Source organism: Dendronephthya gigantea, unplaced genomic scaffold (assembly GCF_004324835.1).
Source record: "Dendronephthya gigantea isolate DGI-Jeju-01 unplaced genomic scaffold, DenGig_1.0 000125F, whole genome shotgun sequence".
NCBI lineage: Eukaryota > Metazoa > Cnidaria > Anthozoa > Malacalcyonacea > Nephtheidae > Dendronephthya > Dendronephthya gigantea.
In genome coordinates, this window is record NW_021163135.1 from 172,594 (window position 1) to 190,467 (window position 17,874).

General features: G+C 37.8%; 1 protein-coding gene across 1 annotated transcript in view; it reads right to left on the reverse strand.

The window, feature by feature from the left end:
* LOC114535796 (E3 ubiquitin-protein ligase rnf213-alpha-like) overlaps nt 1-17,874 on the reverse strand; it is a 114,999-nt gene that overhangs the window by 90,335 nt on the left and 6,790 nt on the right. The window contains exons 3-6 of the mRNA XM_028557122.1: nt 13,784-14,853; nt 6,040-6,138; nt 5,718-5,834; nt 178-275 (exon numbers count right to left, since the gene is read on the reverse strand). Coding sequence (XP_028412923.1) covers nt 178-275; nt 5,718-5,834; nt 6,040-6,138; nt 13,784-14,853 — 1,384 coding nt within the window. The remainder of the gene's footprint in view (nt 1-177; nt 276-5,717; nt 5,835-6,039; nt 6,139-13,783; nt 14,854-17,874) is intronic.

Here is a 17,874-nt window from a genome sequence, read left to right on the forward strand (position 1 = left end):
TACGGAAAAATCCACACTGTATCCCAGATGTAGTGGCGCTCTACGAGTGTTTTAGTTCTCAGAAAAATACCCCAATCCATATAATAAATAAGCTTACAGCATAGGTAGCTATATATTATATCCACAATTACGTTCACACTTCCATTATACATAATTAAAATATAGATACAAACATACGCGTTGCTTTGTTCTTTTTTCTTTTTTTTCTTCCCTCCACCTTGATTTTGCGTAAGTTGCGGTTTTTGATAAAAGTGGCCTTGGTTCTGATCACTTGCCTGTACAAAAAAAATCGTAATACTGAAATATTTTCCACTAATACTAATGCTTGGTAGTCCTTGAACCATGAGAGGGTGAAATGCGAATTCCAAAGATGCCAGTTTCTTTTTATCCTGGTTAAACCAGTCGAGAAACCATAAAAAGTGAAAATTCGCGGCGCGTTGCCAAATCACGTGCTGCCTGTGTGAACCTTTACCTGTTAAAATAGACTAAGCATTCTTTACGCTTCAGATTAAAAAACTCTCATAATTAAAATATTTAAACAATTACACAACCCAATTTTGATTATTGCTCACAGGTTTAAAGTCTATGAGACAATATACAAAATTAAGCCGTATATAATCAAGCATTTTTTCGCATGATATAACACGATAAACCTTGTAAATTGATCCTGAAACACTTCGGAAAATGCTGATCTGCTAATCTGCAACCTCGAAGAGAGTACCATTTAGCGCAGTCAAAAACAAAACGTTACCAATGTATTTATTAAAGAGGTTTACCAATAGGAATTTATTAGACCTACGTGATCGTAATAAAAGAAAGAGCGATTTAATTACTTATTGATATATATTTCTACGTGTATAATGCGACGAAACAACATGGTTTATTACATATACTTGTGCCTTTAACAGGTAGATATCAGGGTGACATTACTAACATAAAAACGATATGTCAGCGATATCGTTTTTTTTTTACAGATATCGCTCTCTCTCTAAAGAAGTTCAAAATGACGGAGAGCGTTGGTGTTTACAATGAAAAACGCAACCTCCGTCGCAGGGCATGCCAAAAATGATGTTTAATGCATAGGTTTCAGTTTGAAATTAGAATTGAAAACCTAAATTTTAATTTATTTCTTGAAAGAACTTCATCAGCAGAATAACCAAACGCACAACAAAGAGGACAACTTTAAAGTCACATAGCTTTTTGTATCGAAATTCACCATTTTCGTAAGCAATTAAATTTGCGAACAAACGACAAGGCAGGAGCCTCGCTGTTCATTTCTAAAAAATACTTAAAATCTACAATTCAAGTTTGAGCGGCACTAATTTATCACCTCCTTCCTACCTTGATCCTTTCCTTACTTTCCTCCCAGTTGCCTTCCTATCACCACTTCTACCCCCTTAACTCTTTCCTTTCTTCCAGCCAATTAACCGCCTACTTAGATCCTAGGCTCCTAGCCAGCTGTGCTGATGCTTTAAAACGTTCTTTTTAATCACGCACGTGAACAGTCACTTACCGTGATTTTTTTTAACTTCCATCCTTTTTCTCCGCCTTCCTAACCACCCTTTCAACAACCCTACCGCCTTCCCTCCTTTCCTTCCTTTCTGACTTTTACATTTCATTCTATACAGTTTCATCATTTTACTTCTATACTTGCATGCATGGTTATCTTTAGGAATATAGAATAGATAGTTGGTTTCTCTTCAGATGTAGAGATAATTGGTTTTCAGGAATTCTTTCAGGTTTAATTTGGAAATGTGATTGATTTTTAAACTATTTCTACAGTCTTCATGTATACGTACCTCAATTTTCGTATCTGCGCTCGCGGATACATTGCTACCGGGTTTGAAAGTTGGTTAGGTTAGATTTGTTTTTCGTGCTTAAAAAGCCGCAAATCGACCAACGTTTTAGATCCGTATTTTCCTTTTTATGCAACAAAAGTGAACAAAAGCCAAGAATTAGTATTTGTGGATACAAAATGGCCGCAGCGAAAACCGAAAGGTGGATTTTGATTTTTAATTGCTACAATATTGAAAAATTCGCTTAAAAAATGTTGAAATAAATTATAAGAGTTGAGTACGCTGGTATTCCTTCAACTATTTTACTTTATTTGCCCGGGGCCTCGGCGGTCGTGCGAAATATGTATGTTATCTGATTTCATATTATTGAATTTATTTAAACAGCATTGAAGCATGTAAAATTATTCAGAGACAATTTTATACTGTATTTTACGCACCTAACCATGTCGTTAACTTTTATAATTATTATATTAAGGTGTAAATTTTCACATTGATTCAGAAATGTTTATCTTCCTGAACACTTGTAGAATTGTTCCTAAAGAAATAAGCTAGGCGTATAATAATGGTGTATATTTACCCTATGAACCTCTAGAGTTTGCTTTAAAAACCTGCCTTAATTTGAAGATTAATTTGCCTTATTCGAACCTCTAGAATTTGCAAGAAGCCTGCTTTTTCAATTTCCTGCAAATTAATATTCTGTTTGCAAGCAGGCAACTACTATCAGTACATAATTTGACAAATTTAGCTTGTATGAAAATTAGATGTTCAAAGGATGAGTTGTGAGATATTTTATGTTTTAGCATGTCATATGGCTAGTCAATTTACATCTAATTCTAGCCATGTCTAGTAAACCTGTCCAGTATATATTTGCACTTAAATTAATGTGTCAATTTGGAAATTTAACAGTTTGAAAGGTTTCTATATGTAGGCATTCTACCGAAACAATATATGCTTAAAGTTTAACAAACATGTATTGCAAATGAAAATGTCAACAGTTATCATTTAGTATAATATTCATATTTATCCAGAAATCAATATACACCAAGTCAGAAATGAAATGAAATACCAACATTAGCTGTGACTTAAAGCAGTGTTCACACCACAAGCCTAGGCCTGCTCTACATTTAGCTTTGGACTTGATTTTTGTAGTCAAAATGCATTTTGGTGAGGCCTAGCTTAGGAAATCTGGAACAAAAAGAAGAGGTGACCCAGTTATTTATCTAAATTTTAATACCCCAATTTCAGTTTATAAAAACTGAAACTGAAACTTAAATTTCCTGCCGTGTTTCAACATTGCATGTCTACGGATTCCAATTGTGACCTGACTATAAAGGATAATCGCATCAGGAATGGTATTTAGAGTGTGGATCCAGCACTAGTGCACTAATTTCCATGACACAAGAAAACTGCTAAAAATAACCACTTTGATTTGTAATGCAAATCAGTGCACTAGCGCCGGATCCACCCCTGATGCTATTGGTATGGATGACCTCATTTGGTGGTATATTCTAAAAAAGTTACTAATAACATTCACTTGTTATATATTGTTAGCACTAATTATATGTAAAAGGTCGTCACATCAATGTGTACGTTAATGTGTAAGTAAAGCCAGTTTTCCACTAGCAATGTTTTTTGCGCAGCAATAGACCTTTTTAGCTTACATGCAATCAATCCATTTTAGATGTTGTGACCATGGAATAACCAATAAAATTTAACCATTTCAGACCATGTGACTTGAAATGGTTAATTTGCAGACACACTGAAAAGGTGTATTTGTTGCAAATGGATGCAGTTAAGAGCTCTGAAACAAAATTAAAATATTGCTTCGTGCGAAATTTATCGCCAGTAGAAAACCGGCTTAACGTTCGCTATGTCTTGGAACGCAGACGTCGTACACAAAACGCAAGACCTGAAAGACGTGAAAACGTATGAAACTCTCATACGTATTCTTATTATAAATATGAGAGCCCAACATATAACATTTAAGAAAGCCATCAAAACAATTTGAAGTTTAAAAGTAAATATATTTGTAACGTTTCGTCTTTAACCTAAGACATCTTCAGACAAGTGATATAAAATTACATGAGATTTGAGTATATATAATCTATTTACATATGTAAATTAATGACGGATAGGAAGGTATAAGATAGTACATGACAAAACTGCACAGACGAAGGGACATAAACACAATACAAAAATTATGAAAACACGTTACAGAAGATTAAGTGGGATTGAACTGCCCTGGATGTTAAGCGAGGGTTTGAGTTTGGAGATGAGGAGGCTTTCATGAATCATGAGTTCATGTTTGTCAGAACATGAAGAAAGAATTTTAAAATCATCAAAGTCGGCACAGTGCCCTGCAGTGGTTATGTGGGAGAAGATGCTGGACAAAACTGGACTAGATGACGGTTTTCCAGTTATAAGGAAAATTCCCAAGTGTTCCGATACTCTGGTGTGTAGATGGCGTGTGGTTTGACCCAGGTACGATGCGGAACAGCATCGACACTTGAAAAGGTATACAACACCAGATCTCAGAAACTTGGGAACTTTATCCTTAAATGGAAAAAAGGAAGAAATACGTGTGGTGGAACGAAAAACAAAGCGAATATTTAGATGCGGATAAGCAGCATTACAAAGTCGAGTAATTTGATTGCGAATCTGAAGCGAGTGGGAACCAGTGAAGGGAAGGCAAAAATAGACCATTTTCTTTGAAACTGTGTGAATAAGTGGTTTTGGCAAAACACCTTTGAGCCAAAACCACTTATTCACACAGTTTCAAAGAAAATGGTCTATTTTTGCCTTCCCTTCACTAGTTGCCACTCGCTTCAGATTCGCAATCAAATTACTCGACTTTGTAATGCTGCTTATCCGCATCTAAATATTCGCTTTGTTTTTCGTTCCACCACACGTATTTCTTCCTTTTTTCCATTTAAGGATAAAGTTCCCAAGTTTCTGAGATCTGGTGTTGTATACCTTTTCAAGTGTCGATGCTGTTCCGCATCGTACCTGGGTCAAACCACACGCCATCTACACACCAGAGTATCGGAACACTTGGGAATTTCCCCTATAACTGGAAAACCGTCATCTAGTCCAGTTTTGTCCAGCATCTTCTCCCACATAACCACTGCAGGGCACTGTGCCGACTTTGATGATTTTAAAATTCTTTCTTCATGTTCTGACAAACATGAACTCATGATTCATGAAAGCCTCCTCATCTCCAAACTCAAACCCTCGCTTAACATCCAGGGCAGTTCAATCCCACTTAATCTTCTGTAACGTGTTTTCATAGTTTTTGTATTGTGTTTATGTCCCTTCGTCTGTGCAGTTTTGTCATGTACTATCTTATACCTTCCTATCCGTCATTAATTTACATATGTAAATAGATTATATATACTCAAATCTCATGTAATTTTATATCACTTGTCTGAAGATGTCTTAGGTTAAAGACGAAACGTTACAAATATATTTACTTTTAAACTTCAAATTGTTTTGATGGCTTTCTTAAATGTTATATGTTGGGCTCTCATATTTATAAGAATCCGTTTTCCGCCTGGCAAATCTCTAGCTACGATATTGCAAACTCTCATACGTCTTTAATTATTTGTATCTTTCTAGCGACCCATTGTATTGATAGCCGCCATCTTCGTGTTGCCGTCCTATATGCTCAAAGGTCCCTAATCTGCTTGAGGCACGCAGATACATGTACGCTTAGCGTACCCATTTTCTTTCTGCCAACGGCCTACCTATATAGATCCTAGCCGACAAGACAACCTGCCTGTTTAATTTGTTTTTTGACTCTTCACATTATAATCTATAAAGCTCCACCGTTTCATTCTCTACTTTCAAAATATATTGTATACTCGAAAACCAGATACATCCTATAGAAGTTCTTTAGGAATAGAGAATCATCAGCAACAATACCTTAACAGTAGGTTCTGAAGATCCATTATCTTCTGACAAGGAATGATTAGGATTCTTAGACGTCTTTAGGACAGTTTGTTTGTCTTTGACAATTGCTTGCAGGTCCTGATTACGTGCCTAGACGAAAAATATGCAATGTTTAAAATGTTTCGACCATACTGTTGTGAGACATTTCTATCTTCTCTACCTCTCTATCTCCCTACCGTCCTCCCCCCTTTTCTACCTTTCGGACTTCTTACATTTTATTCCATACAGGTAATTAATTCTTGTACTGTCTAGTTTCATGGATATCTTTGGAATATAGAATTATCCGCAACAATACCTCAGCAGCAAGTTCTGAAGATCCACCAGTTTCGGACAAAGGTCCATAGGGACGGGCAAGGGTTAGGAGAGTTGGTTTCTCTTCTAGATTTTCTTTCAGCTTTAAGTTGAAAATGTGATTAAATTTTAAACTACTTATACTAGTCAATTTATCGAGCGATAAGCCAAATTACAGGAGTCTTCTTACAAAATCTAATCGTTTACTATTGTTTAATGTAAAGTCATGTGATGAATTTTGCACACATAGCTAATCAACGTCAAAATAGAAAATGCTTTATTCGCTTTCAAAATCGACAATATATTAATGTAGCTACTTTATACTATACTTAATAAAATTGTTGCTGAAATCGTCAAGGTTGTTTTGGTCCCACGCATAATTGCGCGTGTGTTGCAAACATTTGATAATAACACTTAAAAACTTTGAAGTATCTTACTTTTCAGTATATTAAACAGCCACCATATTAATATTCTTGTAAGTAATACCGCAAAGCGTTCGGTCCGTTAACCCGGGCCTTCATCAGTGCAATTACCTCATACGCAGGTCATTTTCGGGCAAATATGGCGTCAAAATTACCGTCTGCTTTACCCGCCCGGGCGAAGCGTCTTTTGAAAATCGGCCAATGGGACTATGAAGGGTCTTAAAAACAAAGCGCGCTTCGCCCGCGCGGGCGGAGCGGACGTAATGGAGAATCGCCTTAAGTCGGTGGCATTTACCTGACTACACATCTACACGACACATAAATATCACGTTCGTCGTGATTTGGTAGCTCGCGCCATTAATTAAACGGTTTCACTTACCAACAATTATAAAAAAGAAATAGTTCTAATTAATGCGCGCGCTCCAGACAAGTATCTAGCTAGCGAACATTGAAAAGAGCACGCCACGTACTATTTAGAGGCTTACCCTCTTGGGCGATAGTTTGATGTTTATAGATTCCAATAGATTCTCTCATTTTATGAGAGATGGTATACTTATCATTCGCTAAAATTAAAACTAAAATTAATTACAACTATTTCTTTTTCATAATTGTTTGGTAAGTCAAACCGTTTAATTAATGGCGCGAGCTAACAAATCACGACGAACGTGATATTTAATTGGCCAAATTTCCTTCAGGTCTTGACGCACTTGGATGGCGACACATTTTGGTGTCTCGCAACCATAGAGATGCTGGCAAAGTCCTACGATGCAACCCAGAAGGTCGTTATTGGATCAGATCAGACCACCAGCTTAGAGGCCTTCTTAACATGTCGCTTAATACCTTTGGACAAGAACCCTGGCGTGAGACCGATTGGGATTGGAGAAGTTCTACGACGGATAATTGGAAAATCAACTGTTTTTGCCATCAAGCCACAAATTATGGATAGCGCCGGAGACTTACCGCTATGTGCAGGACAACAATCAGGCTGCGAGGCTGCTGTTCACATGCCATGTCGGAGATTTTTGAAGAAGAAACAGATGCTGTGTCACAGGTGGACGCCACCAATGCGTTCAATTCCATCAACCGCAAGATCATGTTACATAACATTCCGTACATTTGTCCTGCAATGGCTGTTTATACGTTCAATTGTTATGTAACAGCTTCGAGATTGTTCGTGCAAGGTGGTAAAGAAATTGCATCAGAGGAAGGTACCACGCAAGGTGATCCGCTAGCCATGCATATTATCTATAGATAGGGTAAAACAATTATGATTTTTGCCACTTCCCTCGATGCAGGAATATTCTAGAGGTTTAAAGGGTCTTAATTTCGAGTGGTATTATACACACTTCAAATTCAAGCCAGGAACAGTTGATGGAAAAATGAGTCAATTATAGGTCCTCCGGCAGGAATCGAACCCTACTACCCTTTTGCGATGCCGGTGCAATGCTCTTGTCAGTGGCAATTAAGGTCCTCCGTTTTGACTGTAAAATATTTCTAAATTCTCAATCAAAAATCATAATTATCTATAGAGATACAATAAGGAATCCTAGAAACTAACAATATTACGTGGTTCTTTTCCCCCAATCCGTTCTTACATTAGGAAGAGACGGCAAATTTCCATCTGTGGTGTTGTATCCATCGACTGTTGAAGAGGGAGCCTAGTCTAAAAGTATCAAAATGTTCTGGAACACTCCCTTTGATTTTATTGTGGACATCACCACACCGGTGCTGAAAACCTCTTTTCGCCAGTAGGATCCATTTCAGCACCGCAATAGCCTCAGCAGAGGACATTTAGGAATTCACAATTTTCTTTGTGAAGCAACTTTGGAATCCTTGTAAATGGGCCATTTCCGATTTCATTCAAGGTTGATCACCCCAGACCGTATCTGCATATTCTAAATATGGGAGCACAAGGCTGTTGTAGTATGCTAAACGTGCTTTCTATCCAAAAGATGTAAGATCCGATCAAACACAGACAAGCGATGACCAATCTTTCGTGACAAATTGTTGATGTGTGCCTTCCAATTTCATTTCTCATCTAACATTATACTCAGATACTTATTCTCAGGCACTCGTTTAACTTGTTCACCATCTAGATTAAACTCAAAATCCTGAAATGTTGATAACATTTTGTTAATCTTGCCAACATCATTTTGGTTTTCTTGACATTCAAACTCAATTGATTGACAATATACCAGTTATACATAAGTTTGAAATCATGTACCAAAGCCTCATGAAGACTTTCAGGAGTGGATGCAGCAAAAACAGAACAGCGTCATCAGCAAACAGAACCATGCGACATTTTTCGACAGATGTTGGCAAACTCTTCACATAAACATTAAATAACAACGGCCCCAAGATGCTTCCTTGTGGAACACCAAGGTTGATTTGACGGGTTTCAGATAACTCTCCTTTGATACACACACATTGCCCTCTATCCACCAAATTAACCATTTCACAGCACTTTGAGACTATCCCATATGTTCTAACTTACTTTACTAGTACTTTAGATAGATAGATAAAACTTTATTTAACCACGCTACCCTCATCACCCGTGGATGATTTTCATGAGGGGCGTTACACAATTACATATTTAAGTAATTAAATAAACTAACCTACCAACAGTATACGAATAAAAGTATTTACATAATATACGCATGCAACCATTAAAAAGAAGTTAGAAACTAAGACTAATTGATGTCTGACACAGAATCGTCATGATTTTATCAAATTTTTGAAACTACTTAAAGATTTTGTTTGCTTAGCTCGCATTGGTAAACTATTCCATAGCACAGCTCCACTGTACCCAAAGCTCTTCTTTAAATATTCAGTATTTGGTTTGGGAAGTGAAAGATTGATATCAGCATTTTTAAGTTGTAATTATTCAGATTTAAATTTTCTCTTGTAATGAATTTATTTTTTAAATTAGGGGCCGAGTGGTTGTTTAATATTTTAAACATCAAAACAGATTTATTCATTTTATGCCTCTCATTCAGATTCTTCCACGAGATAGCATGGAGCAAATCTGCTGATCTGACATCGTAATTTGCCCCTGTTATAATTCTGGCCGCCCATGGGGAACAGCAATCGAAATATAAGGAAGCATAAGAGACAAATTGTGAAGAGTCTCAAGTGTTACAAACGGTTTAACTCTTTTAATAATTCCAATACCGGAGGCAACTTTTTTGCATATTGAGTCTATATGCTTTTCCCAGCTCATTTTTTCATCTAATTCAAGCCCCAAACATCGAAAAGATGAATATCGAGTAACAGATTTATCATTTATCATCACTTGCTGATTTCCAATTTTATTTTTCAAATTATAAGAGGATCCAATAAACATTACTTTTGTCTTTTTTGTATGTAACTGTAATTTATTGTGAGAGAGCCAAAGGACAATATTTTCTAAATCCTGGTTAAGTCTTGCTATTAACTCCGAGAAGCTCAAGGAAGATGCATATATTTCAGTGTCATCAGCGTACATGCCAGGAGTTGTATTTTTCAGACACTCTGGGAGATCATTTATATAAAGTAAGAACATAAGGGGTCTCAAAATAGATCCTTGAGGAACTCCGCATATAATTTCCTTAGCTAAAGATGTGTATCCATCCATGCACCATACAGGTTTGGCTTTGAATTAAATCATTACGCTTTGTTTATATGATTTTTGAAATATATTTCTCATTCTTCGCGTTTTGTACAATATCGTGAACGTAAGAGATCATTAAACATTTGATGCAAACCATGAAACTGTTTTAGTATCCATTTAACGTCCTGATCATTCTGTTTGACCTGTTCCAGAAGCTCGAGGTCTGCAAGTTGTACGGCACGCACTAGCGTTGGATCGACCAATATGGGGTACATTGCAGCTGGGTCTTCGACCAGGTGGGGTGAAGAATTGGTATAACTATTTAGGTTAGAAATTCCATTTTCTAAAGCCTTTGCAAGATGTGTGTTCGCTGATGCAGTCCTAAGAATCTCCAAGTTGTACTTCCCCTCGATCAAGTGAAGGGATAATGGCTGAATATCGGTTGCTTTACTCCTGGCAGGTTTGGTGCTCCACACATTTCCGCTGTTCAATTTTTCTTTCACCGTTGCAGCTCCATGATAGGAAAAGGCTATTGTGTCTGTCGCTTCGTTGATTTTGGCTCCGGCAATCTGATGATAAACTAGACTGATTTTCGTGGTTTTGTTTTCATCCGAATTGGTTATGGTTATGTTGCCAGGCTCCATGAAAAAAAAGATAACATGCAAGATATCCTTGGACATCCTTCACCATCTTGCCCTGCTTGCTCAATGTAAAAACCAGTGTAAGCTGTGATCTGTTTTATTGTAGCAGTTACAGTCTTAGTTCCAAATATTTGAATATACTGAAACCCAAGAAGGATTCTTCCTTGTAAATCAAATTCCTTGCCAGTCAGTCCAACAGGGGTATTAAGTAACATTTCAAAGACTGATCTTAGGCCATCACTGAAAGTTACCAGTATATCCAATGTAAGGCCATCAAATTTGGATTCTTGCAATAATGAGGGGCAAGCTTTAAAGAATGCCATTACTCCATCTTCACTGAATGCTAATTTTTGCTCTTGACAGGATGATTTCTTTGCAACCTTTGCCAGCTGTTCATACCATTCTTTTTTCTTTTTATATCTTTGTTCTGCTATTACACCAATCCTCCGTCCAATTGTTTCAGCTGCTCTAATAGCCCTGTGCATCACAGGTGGGTAGAAATATCTCAAATCTGTCCCAGTTAAGTTTTTTTCCCATTATTGCCAAAGTGTTCTTTGGCAAACTGCCTTCTGTTAGATGGCGTGTCTTTTTTGTCCTGGAGCCAAACTGGAACAATTCCTGGTACTTATTTGTTTCTTCAACTGTCCATACAGGTTCTTCAAATAACAATGACATGTCACCAAGTTGCTGTACATGTTCTGGTGCTTCGGGAATTGGGTATGCAGAACAGGCTGATGATGATCCACAACTTGATCTCCGTGTCTTTCCATCAGCCACAGTACGGCGAACAACTTCAAGTTTCTTACCAGTAATTGGGTGTAAAATGGTTTTCAATGAACTTAACTGTTCATAAACTTTCTTAGCACACACTGAAGCAATCTCGTAGCTGTCTGACCCTAGCCACAAACCTATACACAACAAAGTCTTTTTATTTACTTAGCATTCATAATTTAACCAGGAAGATTTATGATGAATTTAGGGGGGGGGTCATAATTTCTCAACCCAGCTGTTTTATGAAAAATTACTTAAAATTATGGCAGAGAGGTTTTGTGCTAAAATTTGCAAATTATATAACCTGCTCATATAAATTTGTAAAAAGTAAACATACCAGCCTTTATAACCAAACTCAGCAGATTATGAGGTTCAACAATCTTGATTTGAATACTGGTTTCTCCTGTATAAAAGGCTGACCACCCCATGAAGCAGTATTCATCCATATAGTCATAAATGATCATTTTGTTGTTTGGAAATTGAAGTGCATCCTGTACCCCTGGTTGCTTGAGCAGAAATTGCAGGTGTTTGGCTACATCTGTATAGGCTGCAACAATCCCATTGTTGCAAATGAAGTTGAGGCCTATTTCTTTTTTCAGGATTTCCTTTGTTTCATTTAGTTGATGAATAACAGTTGCTTTTGGTAGGAAAGGGTTTAATCCGATTTGGTTAAAAAGTTTTTTACCCCAGTGATTCCTTACAATATCCTGGTATTGTTTTTGACTGATAGGCAGGCTAGAAAGGAGGCCAACATTCATCTCTATAAAAGCTTCTTTGTATTCAGCCTGAATTTTTTGCATCATGACTTGTTTACCAACGTCTGATTTTACGATACACTCTGCTGCTAATACTGGCTTCAGTTTTATAAGTCCAATAAACTTGGCGTTGTCAAAACTGCTGCAATTCCAGTCATCTATAAACCAAGAGTAACCTTTGGTTTTGCTTGGGACAAGTATATGTGTTTGCGAAATTATTGTGGGTTTTCTTACAAGCGAAACTACAGGATATTGTTCCAAAGCCTGGTTGTACAAATCTTGCAACTCTTTTTGTATAATTTTAGTGAATACACCCTCTTTGTCAACATTATATCTCCTTGAACAGCGACATATCAGAAACTTCAAAGTGGGAATAACCTTAGCAACAATTGGAAGAACGGTTGTCTGCAACTCCTCGTCTGACAACTGACTTTAGAAGTTCTTTTATGCGGCCACGACGATGATACTGGTTGCAGTTTTCGAAAAACACTTTACATGTCTCTTTTGCGTTGCATGGTTTAGTTGTTTTGACACTTTTATGTTCAGGATTCTTTTTCTGGTGTCGACATAAATTTGCTTGTTTGGAGTAACAGTTCGAGCAACCTTCGCAAGAAAACCTTTTTTTTCAGACATCTAACAGAATTTTACAGAAACTCGGAAATGTTTTAATTTTTTAGTAGATCATAAATGCACAACTCGTATTAGTAAGAAATTGAATTTCGCGCCATTCTCGCGCCTTTAAACCTTTGCAAAACCGCTGAAATTTTTTTCCTGGCCAGTGGACACATGATAACTCAATATTGTCATGACGTCACGTGACGTCATAATTTCAGATCAGCTGGCAGTAGTGTATCTGCCGTTGGCGCCTGTCGATTTGTCCCGCTATGCTAATATTTTGGTGTTCACTGACTGTGAAAACAATAGATTTCTAAAGACATGAACAATTATAATAACTCGAAACTTACAAAGCGGGGCAAAATCGTCAGGCTGGTTACGCCACTGTTAGATAGTTAAGTTGTTTTTGTTAATAGTCTGTAGAACTGCTATACTTACTGCTATACTGGATGATCGATTTTTGTAATTCTCCCTAGTACTAGAAAACGATTACAGCTGTTCAATTCCATAAAAAAAATAAGTGACGTGTAGATGTGTAGTCAGGTTATTGCACTGATGCAGCCCGGGTTCACGGAGTATTAAAGCTTCGCAGTATTAAATACTTACGTGGTGCACCTACAAGCTAATTTACTTAGCCACCATATTAATTGAAAAAAGCAAATTTCTGCATGTATTGCATTACAACATGCTATACGGCGCCAACGATCAATCAGAATAATTTCTGACTTCGCTTATCTCAGACCCAGGGGGAACGCGAGTTCAGCTGAACAAGATTGGGAGAACCGCAATTTTTTATTTGTGCAGGAATAGACGTACGGAAAATCGAAATTATAGCGTCTGAAAAACTGGAAATGGTTAAAGTTATTATTTGACTTTTGCAGTTATCATGACATGTACTATACGGATTTTCCCATTAGTACAAGCTTCTTTTTATTTTCATGTTTGGAAAACGTACCTTAAAACTGTTGTCTACTTGTTTTGTCTTTATTTTTTCGACTCCCTCATTGGTATTGGATGCGGTGGGTTTTCTCTCATCTCCGGACTCGCTACCTTTGTTATCTTCTTGTCTTTGGTTAATATCTGTTCCCTGAAAATTTCTGCTATTTTCATTTGAATTTTTACCTGGTTCTATTATTGTTTCAATTATGTTGTTGGGCTCACACGCTGTCATCTTTGATCCATCTCCTTTCTTATCGCTTTCATCAGGGATTTTAGAATCATTGCCTGGCCGCTTTGTTTGCTGGCTATGTTCTTGCATATGTTGTTTAACCACTTCAGTCGAGGGAATATCTTCACGTTTGTCGAAATTGTTTTTGAATTCTGTTTTTTCGTCAGCACGCTGGGATCCCTGCTGGTTACCAGTGTCCCTCAAATCATTCTCCAAAGGAAGCTCTTCACTTTGCAATATTTGTTTCTTTTGTTCGTTCAATGGACCGGTATTGTCGTTTTCCGCAGAGCTTTGTGCAACTACACTCTCGGGATGTTGATGGTCAACAGCCTCTGAAAAGGCGGATGAGTGTTTCGCACTTTCTACTAACGTTTTTGCAACCGCCTGGTCTTTTACCACGTTTTTTTTTATTTCTGGGATTTCGCATGCGTTAACAACCACAAGCTTTAAAGAGGCACTTGGTGAAGTTGTACCTTTCTCACCAAAATTTTCACCTGGTAAAACATTTACTGACTGCGCAGTGAGCTGTTGTGACATTGTTTCAGCCTGACCCGTCTCGGTTACTTCGACAAGAACTTGTTTTACCTCAGCAATATCACTAGAGATTACAATATCACGGTCGACTGCCTGCCCTGCTTCACCAGATTCTGATACAGGACTTTTAAAATTTTCACCTGGTAAAACATTTACTGACTGCGCAGTGAGCTGTTGTGACATTGTTTCAGCCTGATCCGTCTCGATTACTTCGACAAGAACTTGTTTTACCTCAGCAATATCACTAGAGATTACAATATCACGGTCGACTGCCTGCCCTGCTTCACCAGATTCTGATACAGGACTTTTAGAAGGGATGATATCTAAAACATTTCACAGCATTAATGAAGTAGTACATGAATAATATATACTGGACTGGGTGTCCTGAAAAAAATAATGTGATTCAAAATAGCTTCTTAATGAGTAATGCCATCAAAATGAAACCTATTTTATTAGTTAAAAGACAGATAAACTCAGATCTTGATTACTTTTCAAAACCGTTACATTATTTCGGAATGTCTCTAAAATATGCAAAATACGCTGAATAAAAATATTTTTAAAAATTAGCTTTGCTCAACCAACGCCCTATTAACAGTGAGCGAAACAGTTTGAACCAATAAAGTAAATACAACTGGAACGATAACTCAGGGCGGGAATTGAAACCAGTGCTTTTTACTTTTTACGAGTTAAGAGCTGAGATACTTGACGCCAAATGTTGAGCCGTATATGAAATTAGAGCAATTTAAAAGTTATCTTTAGTGTAAAATTAAATTTCGAGACGTTAGCGTAAAGGGAAATATCTTAAAAATATTTGAAAATTTCCCGGTTTTTTGCCGGTTGGCAATTGTTTTTGTTGTTTTTAAATATTTCCATTGTAGTTTAAGTTTTGAAACTTCAGAAAACTATTTTAAGTTCAAGCTAACATAGGGATATTTGTCAGGAGTTATCGTTCCAGTTGTATAGAGTTCACTGGTTTGAACTGGTCAAACAACGCAGGAATGTGAGAAAAGTGGTACGAACGTTTTAGAGAGAGAGAGAGAGAGCGAGAATTTGTGTATTGTTTGTGGTTTTGTTTTATTAAATATTATTCAAAGTGAATATCATTCAAGTGAATATTAGTATACCGGCACGAGTTCGGTACATTATGGTGCCGTGACCAGGATCGAACAAAGAAATACGGATAGAGTTGAAAGCGAGAAATTGACGATAATTTCATAGGAGTTAAAATTCAACATGGGGGAACGAAGAACAACAAATAGACGTCAGTACCGCAGTGCTAGTGAAAGCCACTCAGGAGGAGAAAAATTTACCTGCATCGAGTGAAGTGCCAAAAATCATAACTGATTTACCTTTACTTTTATTATATCAACAATACACCATTGATCTACACTTCTATAATATCTGACTTCGAGTGCCCCTTCTTTTATTATCATCCCTCTACACACGTGTGAGCGTGTTATGTGATATGTCTGTTCGCTCACAGTTTCAAATATGCTAATTAAGTCTCCTTTATAGTTAATTAATGCGGCTTAAAAATGAAGAGTTTAAAATTGGAGGAGGAAAAGGCTATAAGAAAAATGGAGAAAGAAGAGTTACTGCGCCGACTGATACAGCAACAGGAGAAAGAACTGTGGGAAGGCAGAACCCGCAGGGGCGGAAAAAAGTTTCAGAGAAAGAGGCCAAAACAAGTAAATCTAAACTTCCGGGACAGAATATAACGCCCGTTAAGGGAACTTTGGCAGACTGGATAAGGTTTGAGAACATGTTCGTATCGCAGGTTGACAGCAAATCTATCTAAGATGCAAAGAAATTTGGATACCTGTTGGAGCTCGTCAATCCAAAGATTAAAGATAGACTTTCCAACTTGAAGCCGGAACCCGAAGGCTACAAAATGGCGTGGGAACGGATGAAGGTGCAGTATGGCCACAACAAGTTGGTTACTGCAGCCCATGAGGAAGAAATTATCAAGCTTAAAGCAGTCAAAGGGAGAAATTACGAGAAGGTATGTCATATGTGAATTTTATGAAACTCTTTGCAAAAACTGTGATGCACCTGTAACATTGGATGAAGAAACCATGTTGAAAGGTTTAGTGGTCTCTACCCTTAACAAGCTCCCCCAGCTCAAGCCTGATTTGGTGCGCATGGTTTACAATTGGGAGGACTGGGAAATGAAAAAGCTATTAGTTGCAATACAGGGGTGATTGAAACGTAATAAAACTGAAGAAATTACCAATAAGGAGCACGATAACCCAAGGAAAAGGGAGCGAAATTGGTATACACGGAAGGGGGGAGATTCCAATAGCAAAGGCAAAAGCCCGGTTTGCATCTACTGTGAGGGACAGCACTGGGGGGTTCAATGCACGTCATACGACTCAGTAACGAAGCGTAGACAGTTTTTCCTTGAGAAACGCCTTTCTTTCAATTGTAACCGAGCTGGTCATTGCAAAAGTAAATGTCGTAGTACAGGATGCTACAAATGCAAGGGGAAACATCACACCAGCCTTTGTGATAAACCACCAGAAAACGGAGATAGAGGTAATCACAACGCAATGTTAAATGGATATTCCCCATCCTCAGAGGAGAAGTCCATAGTTCCCCTAAAGATTAAAGGGAAGACGTTTTGGGCGTATCTAGACACGGGTTCGGGAAAGAATCTTATCTCCAAAGAAGCAGCACTCCAGTTGAAGCTATCACCACAACGCCATGAGAGAAGAAACGTCCTGACGGTCAATGGATCAAAGACGACGTCGATGCTCGTGTTTGAAGCAACAATCAACGCAGTTGACGAACGAGCGAGTGCGACCGAGGGGAGCAGGATCAGTCGAGGGTATATGCAGAGTTTTAAGAAAACATCGTTAGGTAAGAGTATGGAAGATACAAAGTATCTGTCTTATGGAGCCCAGCAGAAAAAGACTTAACAATGTCAGCAGGAAATTGAATCGGAATGAACAACTAAAAGAGGAGTACGAAAAGATTGTAAACGAGCAATTGAAAGATGGAATTATCGAAAAGACCGAAGAAAGTCTCTCAGCGAACGCGTGTTCTACATGCTGCACACATGGCCGTAGCTAGAAGCTTAATTGAAGGGGGGGGGGGGTGTATATTCATAAATTCATCTTATGCCCGACTGATTTCTTTTGTACGCTATTGTTCCTGCGGTAGATAATTATGAATATATGAATATACCCCCCCGCCCCAATTAAGCGGTCTAGCTACCGCCCTGGCCGCACAAGCCCGTGGTTAAAGAGAATCCTCTATGACGAAACTGAGAACGGTATTCGATGCCAGTGCCCGACCCCAACACTCTTGCAAATAGTGTCAACGAATGCATGCACACTGGTGCC